Source organism: Geotrypetes seraphini, chromosome 8 (genome assembly GCF_902459505.1).
Source record: "Geotrypetes seraphini chromosome 8, aGeoSer1.1, whole genome shotgun sequence".
NCBI lineage: Eukaryota > Metazoa > Chordata > Amphibia > Gymnophiona > Dermophiidae > Geotrypetes > Geotrypetes seraphini.
Window position 1 is genome coordinate 106362160 of NC_047091.1, and position 15253 is coordinate 106377412.

A 15253-nucleotide genomic window follows, 5' to 3' on the forward strand; every position below is an offset into this window, starting at 1 on the left:
AGTCACATAGAAATATTTATTTCCGAGTAAACAAGAAAAAGTGATTTTTGATCTAAGCCCATCTTATTATACATGCACCCCATGGACATTAGAACAGACAGCTTATTATACATACTTTTCACTGTTTGCCAAGCGGCGGTAATCTCCCACAGTCATAGGCTTCTTCTGTATATTGTACTGGGTGAACAAGCCAGATTGCCCAGTCACCACTTGCTGGATGGGTGCAGGAATCACCATGTTGTCAATATCATCATATGTTTTACGGGGCTTCCACTCCTTAGGAGGTATAACCTAGAAGGAAGAACACACGAGAGATTATCTAGATGGATTTTCACAGCCATTTTAGGCAGCCTTTCAGACTCAGGAGGCCCAAGAAGATTCCATAAGCCTCAAAACAAAGACTTAAAGAAAGAGTAGCTTAGGTGAAATTTGTTCATTCATTTTACTGTAATCTATTCACAGGATCACATGGTATACAAAAATATAGCACTCCGAAAAAATTTACATTTATATTTTGTTTTTCAAGGCGGTAGTCTTCTCATTAGGCAGGGCAATAGAACCAATGGATCTACTAATTTTGAATCAAAACCTGGAATTTCTATGGTATTTACAGAAAATGCTAATGGCTTTCATCTAGTGAGGTGAATCAGATCATTTTTTAAATGTATTTTTATCACATTAGCAACTAGGCCATAATGTGAAGGCAGAGAGGGGGTGGGAGAAGAAGGAAAATTCAGTGTGGCAACTTCTTCCCACTTTATTGGCCTCTACTGGGCTACCACGTTATAAACATTCAGAACTATCGAGGGGCTGTAGTCTGCATTTCATAATACCTCCATGCCCAGTCTATCCTAGACAATAAAACAATCCTTCTGGTACATAAGCATGTCCAAGTGTGGCCACTGGGTGTCACTGTGTGGTAACTTAAACACCCCATCCTCCCTTTTGTAACTAGTCCAGGATGCAGTTTGGAATCAAATCCTGGTCCTCCATATGGCAATGCATAGCACTGCCACTAAAACCATCATATACGAAATATGATTATAAATATTTAATACAGATATATGCAGGTACAAATATCTGTGACTGGACCATGTGCAACAATTACAACACATTTTAAATAAGATTAAACTTTCATAAACAAGCTTATAACAGGTAAAACACAAACCAGGTTAAAAGTTATAAGAACATAAGAATTGCCGCTGGGTCAGACCAGTGGTCCATAGTGCCCAGTAGTCCGCTCACGCAGCGGCCCTTTGGTCAAAGACCAGTGCTCTAAATGAGTCCAGCCTCATCTGCGTACATTCCGGTTTAGCAGGAACTTGTCTACTTTGTCTTGAATTCCTGGAGGGTGTTTTCCCCTATAACAGACTCTGGAAGAGCGTTCCAGTTTTCTACCACTCTCTGGATGAAGAAGAACTTCCTTACATTTGTATGGAATCTATCCCCTTTTAACTTTAGAGAGTGCCCTCTCGTTCTCCCTACCTTGGAGAGGGTGAACCACCTGTCTTTATCTACTAAGTTTATTCCCTTCAGTATTTTGAATGTTCTATGGTGCCAATACACATGGGTCATGTTTTCTGCTCCTTGGATCCGTCAGGGATGTTGCACAGATGATATCATTGTATGACAATGTATTGGTGCCATGACTGCAGGGCTCCATAAGGAGCCCCTGTGGATGACATCAAGCTCAGAACTATTACCACAATGACCGGACTAAAGACATGATTTAAAAAACCTCAAGAGGTCATGTGATGCTATAAGAGCAAGCACCAGTGAGTCTGACTTTACAATCCACAAGGATAAAATCCTCCCCGAATTTATTCAACAAATCCCATCTGAATTCATGACATTATGAGTCAGCATAGTCAATCATTTTCTAAATTATGGAAAGGAGGATGCCTAGAGAAATCATCCTGAATTTTTCATGTTCAGAAATATGTTCAGATCCCTTAGGTCTAGGATGGGATAAAATCCTTCTATCTTTTCGGGCACAAGGAAGTGCTTGGAACAGAATTCCTTCCCTTCTTTTCTGAGTGAAATGGGTTTTTCCACATGGGCCTGCAGAAGGGAGGAGAGTAGCTCTCAACACCAGGAAGTGCACTTAGAGGAAAATTGTGTCATACTCAGTGGGAAATTTAGAGGAGTCTGACCTCAGTTGAGTCTGTAACCCCCTCAAATTATTTGCAGAACCATTGGTCTGAGGTTACAAGGGGCCACCCTTCTTGGAATAAAATTCCAACCTCCGTTCTACTAGTGTCCCTTCTGGGACAGGCACTTTTATGTCAGCTAAGCTGTGCTGGAGTCAGTCTAAAGCTCATCACCTACTTACGACTGTGAAGTTGACTGGGTCTTCTGGATCAGCTGCTGTCAAAGACAGGAGCGCAGAGTTTGGGTCTGTTGGAAGGACTGTACCTATGCCTTTGAGAATGGTAGGCACTCTTCCAACTCCCTCTGAAAGGGGAGGCTACAGAAGGAGCAAACTGAGACAAGGATTTGATGGTATTAGACCTCTTTTAATGAAGTCCGCTACATCCTCAACCTTGTCCCCCAAAAGATTATTGCTTCAGCATAGAACGACCACCAGCATCTCCTGAACTGCTAGCTCAAGATCCAAAGGATGCAGCCATGATAGCCTGTGCATGCTGACGCCCACAGTGGAGAGTCTGGATGCCACATCAAAAGTGGCCTGAGCTATGTGTTTTCTGCACGCCTTCTGCTTATTATCTACCTGTGAAAAGCATGTGACCTTTTCCAGTGGGAAAGTATCCATAGTCTCTAACAGTGTCCACCAAGGACTTCAAGTAAAGGTTGGTGTAGAGCTGGTAGGACTAGATGCAGGAAATGAGCATAAAGCCCTAAAAAAAAAAAAAAAATCTTCCTCCTATCCCTGTCTGGGGGAGCCGAGACATGGGTCCTCATACTTCCTGCTCTCTTGAGAGCAGATTTGACCATCAAAGAGTGGTGCAGCAACTATGGCTTCTTAAATCTGGACTCTACAGAGAATGCAATCTGTCTGCATGCATAGAGAGGGGTTTCCCAATTCTCCATCCTTCAGAAGGCTTAACAGGCACTGTACAAGCCTCCATAGATGGAGAGCCATAGTAGAGGACAGCAAACATCTTGGCTCTAAACTTGAACTTAAAAGGAATAGCTTCCATCATTTCCTTTAAAAAAAACCCAACAACCCCAAAATCAACAACTCCCATGTATTGTAAACTATGTTTACTTGTAAGCCACTTAGGATATAAGCGGATAATAAGTTTTTTAAATAAATAAATAACCAGTGTCTACAGCGATTCCAGAAATCATGAAGACCAATGCTCTCAATGTCAATAACATTGTATTGGATATCTGTGTGCTAAAAAGCCTCTCGCACAGTCTCTCTAGTTTTCTGAGTTCTCTTCTTCATTTGAGTATGTAAAGAACAATGACAGGTCTTATGCTCAGGGCCAGATATAATAGGTACACATTATGTGTGTTAGTCACAGGCATTTAAAAATTATGTTCTTACCTGTTAATTTTCTTTCCCTTAGACACAGCAGATGAATCCAGAGATCAATGGGCTAGAACACATCTACCAGCAGGCGGAGATAGAGAAACTGATTAACAGGTGGTCCTATTGGCTGGCACTCCTCCTATATCTCCAGTATAGCTCCTTGCCCAAGCATCCATAACCATCAATAGGCATAGCAGGTAAAAAACTTCTTTCCCATAACAAATCTCAAAAGGCAATAATACAAAATACAACCCTCAATAATAACAAACTTCGAAAGTTGGAAAATAAAAAACCGACAGACAATATCCAGAAAGGGTGGGGCTCTGGATTCATCTGCTGCGTCTAAGGGAAAGAAAATTAACAGGTAAGAACATAATTTTTCCTTCCCTAGCAACAGCAGCAGATGAATCCAGAGACCAATGGGATGTAGCAAAGCAATCCTCAATCTGGGTGGGGAGCAAACGCCGCCTCCGCAACAACCAAAGCACTAAACGCATCTACCGCATGCGCCCCCATATCCAACCAGTAATGCTGAGAGAAAGCACTCTCGGAAGACCAAGTAACTGCGAGACAAAACTCCTCCGGCGGAATGGTCATGAAGTTCTTTCGCCAACCGCTTTCCTGCCATCAAGCAAGCGTAAAGAATGTCCTCCTTGACCCATCAAGAGATGGAGCTTTGGATGCCGCCATACGTTTGAGGCGTCTCGTGAAGAATACAAAAAGGTGATCTAAACAACTAAAAGTCATTAGAAACCTAGCTCGCTGAGAACGCTACACACTTTCAAAAAAATGCAGTGAATAAAAGCACGTCTCCCCATTTCTCCTCCCAGGATGAAGGAAAAGTGAGAGTGACATAAAAGAAAGGATGCCACCTCCTTAGAAAGAAATTGTGGACCATCCGAACTGACACCCCAGATTTTGTAAATCAGAAATAGGAATCCCTGCCAAACAAAGCCTGCAACTCAGAAAATTGCCGAGCTGAAGCCATGGCCACAAGAAACCCTGTGTTCAATGGCACAGCCCTTTAGAGTATCAAAAGGCAAGGATGAAATGAAGCCTTCGGTAAACTGCGAAGAAGTACCTTAAGACTGTACTCCGGACGGGCTTTCTAAGAGGTATCCGAATATACTGTACTCCGTTTAGGAACTGAACTACATGAAGCTGAGAAGGAAGTGAAGAGCAATATACCTAGCCCTTGTAACAAGCTAAGAATGACACTTGAAGCTGAAGGGAATTGAACGCTAAGCCCTCGGCAATACACTTGTGTCAAAATAGAACTCTGTAAGGGTGCAAATGTGGAGAAGTACCCAAGAAAGGAAAAACCTCCAAAAGGAAGCAGAAGCCACCGGTGAAGACGTCTGCATCGCTTGGACAAGAGAAGAAACAACCTGCTTCACATAACCCGTACACGTCAGCCATGACTTTTCAAAAGCTAGGTCGTAATACCAAAGTAGTACGAATATCCATGTTGATCGGACCCTAGGTGTGCAAATCCTGAGATATCAGGAAATTCAACAGTCCGGCTGTCAAAAGACTCAACAGAACTGCATAGCAAGGATGGCGCAGCCAATCCATAGATTCTACAAATACTATGCATACTGCCCAGGCTGTAGAGAAATACCCCCATCATAATACTGACTGAAAAGACCTTCAGCGTCATTCTGGAAGAATGGTCTGAAGCTCCAGAAACGGTAGCCCGACCATGCTCCAGAGTAGAAGAATGAACAAGTACTGAGTCGCCTCTTAAGACCAGACACCTGGAGCTGAGGATGGAAGACACCGAGCCTCCCAACCTGACAGCCCGGGATGTTTGGTGACCATGAACTAGTCCAAGACTGAGGCATGCCTTTGAAAAGAGAAATCTCGCTGAGCCACCAAATCATACAGAGCGATGCATGAGGAGTCTACCAAATAATTGGAGCCCTGAGATACCGGGAATCACCGGAACAAAAGCAACTGCTGTAGCGTTATAATGGGCAAGCAAGCCGAAGTTCCCAGTGGAGTCAGCAACATGGATCCTAGAACCTGTACAGAATCCCATACTCTTGGTCATGGTGACCGAAGAAGAATGCAAACCTGAGACTGTGACTCATCGCCCTAGTCTCTGGGAAGAAACACATTTCTCTCCTATATGAATAAAAACATCTCCCCGATATATCTATAAATAGTACAGGAGAAAAGAGCGCTGTGCAAATTTGAAGATTCACATCCAAAGAACTGAGGAAAAGAAACCACCATTTTCGTGTCAGTCAAATGGCCCGACTGGAAGACGTCCAAATCAAGCAGTCAGTCAAGAAGAAATAAGGTGAATCGCCTGGTAGCACCAAAACGGTATCACTGCCCACATTTTCTAAAATGTTTGTGAAGCCTTGGGTAGGCGAAATGGCATGTGTCAAAACCAAAAGCGCTGCTCCAAGAGAGGCAAGCAAACCTAGTGCCGATTCAGAGTCCATAGTGAAAATGTAAATATTCTCCCAGTTTTTCTGCAGAAATGTGTAACCCTGAGAAACTAATTCAGCAGAATGGGATCCAGCCTGCCCAATGCCCCCGTCTTGGGCACCATGCAGTAAGTGGAACAACGTCCCTTAGTTCCCGAAGAACTACAAGAACTGCCCTGAGGACCAGTAACACTTAAAAGGGAAACACAAAACATAGAGACTCCAAAAACGAACTGGAAACCTGAGGAGGATGCAAAGTTGCAAGCATCCTGAAAATCTTCACAGCCTCCTGACCTGACATTATAGCATCTTCTCCCTCATGAGAAAGCCTGAAGAGTCATTGGAAGAAGTCAAGATCCCCTCAGAATGAAGTGCAGAAGGTTAGGGAACGGCAGGAATAGAACTGTAGGATCTGTAAGAAGAAATAAATTATCCTAGGAAAAATCAAGATTCGCAATGTAAAGAGGAGTATACTGGAACCATGAAACAGTACGAACTCCATGCAACGTGAGCGAAATACGTATGTCCGTTAAAGTGAATACGTACTAGATGCAATCAAGATGCTGCATCCATTGCCCCGTGGAAAACAACAGCATCCTAACAGGTATCAGACAAAGCTCACATCGCTAATGAGAGCTTCAGGGATGAGGCTAACAGCCACATAGCGCGCGCTCCTCCGCGGGTTTGATAGAATAGGTAACTGGCTCATGGTTAGAAGCCCTTCTATCCGTCTAGCAGCTGCCATGAGAAGATGGCGACAGGAAAAACCAGCGTGATAAGAATGGAAATCTGAAGTCCAGGCCCTCTCAGAAATAGAGAAAGAGAGTCCTGGCCACAGGAAGATGCGAAGTGTTATTATGGAAATTGGTAGGCATATATATCCTATGCCACTACTAGACACATGCAGCGCAGCACAGCACAGAGGCCCAAATAAGAAGGACAGTTACCAACAGACAAAGGCTCAATCTGCAGGGACCCCAAGAGAGACAATGAGATACCCGTGTGAAATACAGGGCACTATCTTACTGCTGATCTCACTGTGCCGTGAGGTATCGTATGTCGACCCAGTCTGGAGACAAACCGAGACTGGGTGACCTAGCACAAATTAGAGTCTCTCTGGTAATCCCCTTGAGTGCTAATCCCAGAGTCCGATTAAACTAGCAGCTTCCTTCAAGGGAATACAGCAGGAACACAGCCATAGACATATAAACCTGCCTAAGCTTGTCCCAAAGCTGGTGAAACACGAACAACTTGTCTGAACCGGAAAGGAGAGACGCCGCGGCATACCCTGACCAAAGTCAGCTGTAAATAAACTACTGGAACGCTGCAGCTCTCCTGCCATTGCCGGAGACCCAAGCGCACGCCTGATTCTCGCTGACACATGGCCGCTGCATCAACGCTCCTAGAAACATAGTCGGATTCAAGCCCCGCAAAATTTACCCTGCCGCAGCCTGCATAGAAAGAAAATCAGACTTGGGGAATAACCAGAAGAATGGTGCGTGCTGCCCACAGCGCCAGAAAAAACATGTCCCATCTCATGCGCGCTGCTATAAACCGGCACCTGCACAATCAGCTACACATGGCCGTGAAAAACACCGATGAAAGAGAGCCTCAGAATAAACAGGACTATTACTGCTGCACTGAAACCCAACAAGGAGAACAAGTGCGAGCATGAAATCGCACCGCTACTGCCGCGCTGTAACCAACAAGGAAACCAAGCGCGTGCATGCAAAGAATGGGAAAGTCCCAGCTCCCTCAACGGATTTCTAGTCATAAAACTTAGCCTCAATAAAATATCCATTCCTTAAATGTATGATGACCGAACCCACAGTACTAAGACTCCCAAACAGAACCTGAAGTTCAAACAACAGTAAAAACCAGACATATTCACAAGCTTGTTGTTAGGGCCGGTTGAAGCCAGTTAGAGCTAGTAGTGCAGCAATAACAGGGCAGAATGTAGCAACTGTGGTCTCTTTTTTTTTTTTTTTTTTTAAACAGAGAACATAAGAAGTTGCCTCCACTGGGTCAGACCGAGGTCCATCTCGCCCAGCGGTCCGCTCCCGCGGCGGCCCATCAGGTCTGCGACCTGTGAAGTGGTTTCTGACCACTTCTATAACCTACCTCAAGTTCTATCTGTACCCCTCTATCCCTTTATCCAAACCCTTCTTGAATCCCTGTACAGAGTTCTGGCCTATCACTTCCTCCGGAAGCGCGTTCCATGTGTCTACCACCCTCTGCGTAAAGGGAAAGAAGAAAAAACTGAGACCCAGTCAGACCCTCTAGCAATGGCGGGAGGGTGAGGCAGGGACCTGGGGGGGGGCCCAGGTGTAACTCCTAAAGCCGGCACCGTTCAGCCGGACACCCCTGTCTCACTGAAGAGAAAATCTCAACAGGAGAAATAGCATTGCCAGCTCACTGAAGAGAAACCTCAACAGGAGAAAATAAAGTTCCAGTCACAGCCAGAATTCAGGAGCTAGTTGAATAGCTACCATGTCCTGCTGGGAGATAGAGAATACTGGAGATACAGGAGGAGTGCCAGCCAATAGGACCACCTGTTAATCAGTTTCTCTATCTCCACCTGCTGGTAGATGTGTGCTATCCCATTGGTCTCTGGATTCATCTGCTGCTGTTGCTAGGGAAGGTCCTATTACATTCTGTGCACCTCAAACCCACTGACAGGTTTGTGAGACATAGGGCTAGATTCACTAACCTGCCTCTCCGTGCCCAATTCGTGGCAGGCTGACCAATTCACCAAGGCTCAGCATGCAAATGGGGGCAATCGGAGGAATGCCCCCCCCCCCACCACTGACCACACGGATCTCTAGTGAGCGATCCTGACACATGCGCAGACCATTTGCTTTTCCTGTAGGGTTTACGCATGCGTTTACTGTCTGTTTTGGTTTTAACTTTTTTTACTGGCCCCGACTCTCCTGCTCTCTGCCGCCCTTCCCTGCAGTGCGAGCCCGTGGTTTAAACCTGCGTGTTAAAACCACAGGCTCGCGCTGTTGGGAAGGGAGGCAGAGCAGGAGAGTATAGGGGTGGCATGAAGGCAGGAGAATCAAGGCTGAGAAGGGCGGCATAAAGGAATGAAAATCGGGGCTGAGCAGGGCGGCATAAACGAAGGAGAAGGCAGAATCGGGGCTGAGCAGGGCAGACGAGTCACGGCTGAACAGGAAAGTCGGGGCAGAAAGGCAGAAGTCAGCAGAGAGCAGGAAAGATCGTGAACGACTGGTTCCCAGCAGTCACTTCTTTTTGGATTGGCCAGCCCAGTTGGCATTGTTGAAAAAGTTTTGTGAATCTAGTCCTTCCTGCTTTGCATGCCGCTTACCCTCATTTGCATGCATGGATCGGAACTGGATCGGCCACGAGGTTAGTGAATTGGGTCGGGGTCGCAAACTGATCAGTTTGCTTAGTGAATCTAGCCTAGACTTGGGCAAACTACGGCCCGCAGGCCAAATCCGGCCCATTTAGCTTTTTAACCCGGCTTGTGGCATCGTAGTTTGCCCTTGTCTGCAGGATAAGGCAGGGTTTCTAAACACGTGGTACATGGGCCGCCCGTCCATCTGCTCTCCGCTGCCGCTCGCCCACTATATTTACTTACAGGCCTGCTGGTGCCGCATCAAAGGGAAGGGCCAGGCGCGTACCCACAAGCCTTCTCCCGACGTCAATTCTGACAGACCTTCTCTCCTACGTCAGAATTGACGTCGGGAAAAGGCTTGTAGGTACGCGCCTGGCCCTTCCCTTCGATGTGGCACCAGCAGGGCTGTAAGTAAATATAGTGGGCGAGCGGAGGCAGGGAGTTGACGGACAGACGGGTGGGTGCCGGGCAGGGAGGGGGGAGTAGGAATCAGCGGTAGGTCGGCTTGAGGGCAGGCAGGCAGGCTTCAGTGCGGCTTCGGGAAAGGCGGGAAGTAATTAAATGCAACTGGTGCCGGTCAGATTGGGGGAGGAGGGAGGAAGGGGGCACTGAGGACATAGGAAGGGGCACTAAGGACATAGGAAGGGGCACAAAGGACATAGGAAGGAGGCACTGGGGACACTAAGGACATAGGAAGGGGCACAAAGGACATAGGAAGGAGGCACTGGGGGCACTAAGGACATAGGAAGGGGAGCAAAGGACATAGGAAGGAAGTACTGGGGCACTAAGGACATAGGAAGGGGCACCAAGGACACAAGAAGGAAGTACTGGGGCACCATGGACAAAGGAAGAAGGCACTAGGGGGACTAAGGACATAGGAAGGAGGCACTGGGGCATAGGAAGGAGGCATTGGGGCATCATGGACATAGGAAGGAGGCACTGGGGCACCATGGACATAGGAAGGAGGCACTGGGGGTACTAAGGACATAGGGAGGAGGCACTGGGGGCATAGGAAGGAGGCACTGGGGCACCAAGGACATAGGAGGGAGGCACAATGCACAAAAAGAAAATTTGTGAGGATTCAGCAGCTGCGGGAGTGCTATTTCCTCCTTCAGCATCAGATTCCACCCCCCCCCCCCCGGCCCTTCTGTAAAATTTAAGAACCCATTGTGGCCCACAGGTCAAAAAGTTTACCCACCCCTGATCTAGCCCATAATGGGGAAAATAAATAGCCACAGTGAAATCAAATGGCTCAATTATGAAAAATTTTGTGTCAAGCAATTTGGGTCCCATGTGACCCAGAAAGGCAAATTTTGCAGTGCAAGCCTACCAAAGGTTTCTTAAAGAGAAAGGAAAGCTGGGTAGTGTCTGCACCAGGACTCCAATGAGGGTCGTCACCCAGTTCTGAGTATATTATGGCTTGTCCTTGGAAAAGACACCATTTCCTAAAAAGTATACAAATATATGTATTGGCATTTTTGGGATTCAGCTGCTTTTGCCAGATACTGTACCATTTTAGTTGACTTGAATACAGTTTTGCTGCAGAAAAAATAGAAAAGGCACCAAAAATAAAGCAGAGAATCCAAGACAGGCAATGGAAAAGATAAAAAAAAATACTAGAAGTGACTTTTTCATGTGTTTATTCAGGAAGCTCCCATTTTTGCAATTAGATGGCAGACGGGAGGTGAGGATATCAGTGCTAATCAGTTAAAACCTGGAAATCACAAGCCAGTGGGGTCTTCTTCAGTCACAGAAAATGCAAGTTAGATCTACCCAACTTCATTGTTAGCCAAAATTTTCAAGATATCTCCAAAAGAAGTTTATCTGCAAACCAGAGTTACCAGACTATTTAAAATGACTCTTCAGAAGACTGATTCCAAATTGAAGTGTGATCAGAGAAAGATTTTGTCTAAATAGAGGCTATTTAACAGAGTGGTCTGACCTTAGCAAGTCCAGCCCTATGTGCTCCTTGGGACTCGATGAAAGCGATATACTTCCCAAAGTCCTGGAATTCCTCCAGGGTAGGTCGGAATGTCATAATCTTACAACCAGGATTCTGAGGACAAGGACTTTCTGATCCCATGATTCTGGTTATTTGACACCAAAATGTTACCTACAGAAAGAAAAAAATAAAAATGAACATTATCTGACCTTATTTTCTTTTTTACTTATAATCTCTTAAAGACAGAAAAGAATACCATCACAGTTGTCCTTGGTGTGTTATAAATTAACAGAGCTTCTATAATGTGTGTTTAATCCAATTTAAAGCATTGACCAAAAAGCACAATAGTTCAAGTTAAATTTTCTGTGAGAGTATAGCAAAGGAAGATCCGGTGAGGAAGTAGTGCATAAAGCCTGACCATAGGTGTACTTCTGAGGATCTATAAACGTTGTACTATTTACTGTGAAGAGAGTTAGGAGGGGTAAGAGAATATACACCCTTCCAATCTGAAGTAATCCAATTTAAAAGCATCTTGCAAGTAGGGGAACAGGAAATAATGCCTTGCCACATGTCCTAATAAGCATGATAAAAAAAGAAAAGTTCTTACTAAAGTTCATTACTTTAATTTAAATGAAATTCATTCTGCTAGTACATACAGCAGTGCAAATCTTTTTATTTATTTATTTTTTAATGTAGAAGTTTAAGAATTGCATCAAAAGACCTTCTTTCCAATCAGAATATAAACCAAGATAACATTTTTCCCCTAAAAAAAAAGGGGGGGGGGAATGTTAAAATGTAAACAAAAGGTTTGTATTCAAGTGCTGCCCAGCTGAATACCTACCCGCCCTTCCTGAACCTAGCACTGACCTTTCCCCAGGTCCACCTTAAATCCTGGTAGTCCAGTGTTGGGGTGAGCCAAACCGAGACAGGAGTGATCCCTCCCACCCCTGAGGTGAGGTGTCAGGTCCTGTCCTGGCTATCCATGTGCGCCCTTTCCTTCCCTCCCTCTGTAGAATCAATGCACACCCCTCCCCCACTGTAGAATCAATGTGCACCCCTCCCTCCCTTCTGTAGAATCACCACATACCCCTCCCTCCCTCGGAGAAGCAGTATAGGCCTACCCCCGGGCCTACCTTAGAAACATAGAAATAGACGGCAGATAAGGGCCACGGCCCATCTAGTCTGCCCATTCCAATGACCCTCCCCTACCTATCTCTGTGAATAGATCCCATGTGTCTATCCAATTTGACCTTAAAATCAGGCATGCTGCTGGCCTCAATGACCTGAAGTGGAAGACTATTCCAGCGATCAACCACCCTTTCAGTGAAAAAGAATTTCCTGGTGTCATCCCGCCCCTGATTTTCCACGGATGCCCCCTTGTTGCCCTGGAACCCTTGAAAAAGAAGATATCTTCTTCCACCTCGATGCGGCCCGTGAGATACTTGAACGTCTCGATCATGTCTCCCCTCTCTCTGCGTTCCTCGAGTAAGTAGAGCTGTAACTTCTCTAGCCGTTCCTCGTACGGGAGATCCTTGAGTCCCGAGACCATCCGGGTGGCCATTCTCTGGACCGACTCTAGTCTCAGCACATCCTTACGGTAATGCGGCCTCCAGAATTGCACAAAGTACTCCAGGTGTGGTCTCACCATGGATCTATACAATGGCATAATGACTTCAGGTTTACGGCTGACAAAACTCCTGCGTATGCAACCTATGATTTGCCTTGCTTTAGAGGAAGCTTGCTCCACTTGATTGGCAGTCTTCATGTCCTCACGGACGATCACCCCTAAGTCTCGTTCTGCTTCAGTTCTTGTTAGGATCTCGCCATTAAGGGTGTAAGTCTTGCATGGATTTTGGCTGCCCAGGTGCATGTCTTTGCATTTTTTGGCATTGAAGCTGAGTTGCCAGTACCCAGACCAGCGCTCCAGTAGAAGTAGGTCGTACAACATGTTGTCGGGCATTGAATTTTTGTCTGTTGTGCTTTTGCCCACTACATTGCTTAGTTTGGCGTCATCGGCGAATAATGTTATTTTACCTCGGAGCCCTTCTGCCAAGTCTCTTATATAGATGTTGAACAGGATCGGGCCCAGGACGGAGCCCTGCGGCACTCCACTGATCACCTCCGTTATTTCGGAGGGTGTGCCGTTCACCACTACCCTCTGAAGCCTACCTCCAAGCAAGTTCCCAATCCATTTCGGCAATGTGTTGCCCAATCCTATAAAACTCATCTTGCTCAGCAACCTGCGGTGTGGTATGCTATCAAATGCTTTGCTGAAGTCCAGGTATACGATGTCCAGGGACTCCCCAACATCCAGCTTCCTCGTCACCCAGTCAAAGAAGCTGATCAGGTTGGATTGGCAGGATCTCCCCTTAGTAAATCCATGTTGACGGGGATCCCGTAGATTCTCCTCATTCATGATCGTATCTAATTAGTGTTTGATTAGAGTTTCCATTAGTTTGCTCACTATTGATGTGAGTACCGTATTTTCACGGATATAACGCGCGCGTTATACGTGATTTTACGTACCGCGCATACCCCTCACGCGTTATATGCCTGAGCGCGGTATACAAAAGTTTTTAAACATAGTTCCCACCCCGCCCGACGCCCGATTCACCCCCCCAGCAGGACCGCTCGCACCCCCACCCCGAACGACCGCTCGCACGCGCTCCCACCCGCACCCGCATCCACGATCGGAGCAAGAGGGAGCCCAAGCCCTCTTGCCCGGCCGACTCCCCGACGTCCGATACACCCCTCCCCCGGCAGGACCACTCGCACCCTCACCCCGAAGGACCGCCGACTCCCCAACAATATCGGGCCAGGAGGGAGCCCAAACCCTCCTGGCCACGGCGACCCCCTAACCCCACCCCGCACTACATTACGGGCAGGAGGGATCCCAGGCCCTCCTGCCCTCGACGCAAACCCCCCTCCCTCCAACGACCGCCCCCCCCCCAAGAACCTCCGCCCGTCCCCCAGCCGACCCGCGACCCCCCTGGCCGACCCCCACGACACCCCCACCCGCCTTCCCCGTACCTTTGTGTAATTGGGCCAGAAGGGAGCCCAAACCTTCCTGGCCACGGCGACCCCCTAACCCCACCCCGCACTACATTACGGGCAGGAGGGATCCCAGGCCCTCCTGCCCTCGACGCAAACCCCCCTCCCCCCCAGCCGACCCGCGACCCCCCTGGCCGACCCCCACGACCCCCCCACCCACCTTCCCCGTACCTTTGGAAGTTGGCCGGACAGACGGGAGCCAAACCCGCCTGTCCGGCAGGCAGCCAACGAAGGAATGAGGCCGGATTGGCCCATCCGTCCTAAAGCTCCGCCTACTGGTGGGGCCTAAGGCGCGTGGGCCAATCAGAATAGGCCCTGGAGCCTTAGGTCCCACCTGGGGGCGCGGCCTGAGGCACATGGGCCAAACCCGACCATGTGTCTCAGGCCGCGCCCCCAGGTGGGACCTAAGGCTCCAGGGCCTATTCTGATTGGCCCACGCGCCTTAGGCCCCACCAGTAGGCGGAGCTTTAGGACGGATGGGCCAATCCGGCCTCATTCCTTCGTTGGCTGCCTGCCGGACAGGCGGGTTTGGCTCCCGTCTGTCCGGCCAACTTCCAAAGGTACGGGGAAGGAGGGTGGGGGGGTCGTGGGGGTCGGCCAGGGGGGTCGCGGGTCGGCTGGTGGGGAGGGGGGTTTGCGTCGAGGGCAGGAGGGCCTGGGATCCCTCCTGCCCGTAATGTAGTGCGGGGTGGGGTTAGGGGGTCGCCGTGGCCAGGAGGGTTTGGGCTCCCTCCTGGCCCAACTACACAAAGGTACGGGGAAGGCGGGTGGGGGTGTCGTGGGGGTCGGCCAGGGGGGTCGCGGGTCGGCTGGGGGACGGGCGGAGGTTCTTGGGGGGGGGCGGTCGTTGGGGGGAGGGGGTTTGCGTCGAGGGCAGGAGGGCCTGGGATCCCTCCTGCCCGTAATGTAGTGCGGGGTGGGGTTAGGGGGTCGCCGTGGCCAGGAGGGTTTGGGCTCCCTCCTGG

General features: G+C 48.1%; 1 protein-coding gene across 4 annotated transcripts in view; it reads right to left on the reverse strand.

Annotated features, from left to right (window-relative positions):
• KDM4B (lysine demethylase 4B) overlaps positions 1 to 15253 on the reverse strand; it is a 354261-nt gene that overhangs the window by 293628 nt on the left and 45380 nt on the right. For all 4 annotated transcript variants that reach the window (XM_033955335.1, XM_033955336.1, XM_033955333.1 and 1 more), the window contains exons 2-3: positions 11238 to 11408; positions 116 to 291 (exon numbers count right to left, since the gene is read on the reverse strand). In XM_033955335.1, coding sequence (XP_033811226.1) covers positions 116 to 291; positions 11238 to 11378 — 317 coding nt within the window. In that variant the 5' untranslated portion in view covers positions 11379 to 11408. The remainder of the gene's footprint in view (positions 1 to 115; positions 292 to 11237; positions 11409 to 15253) is intronic.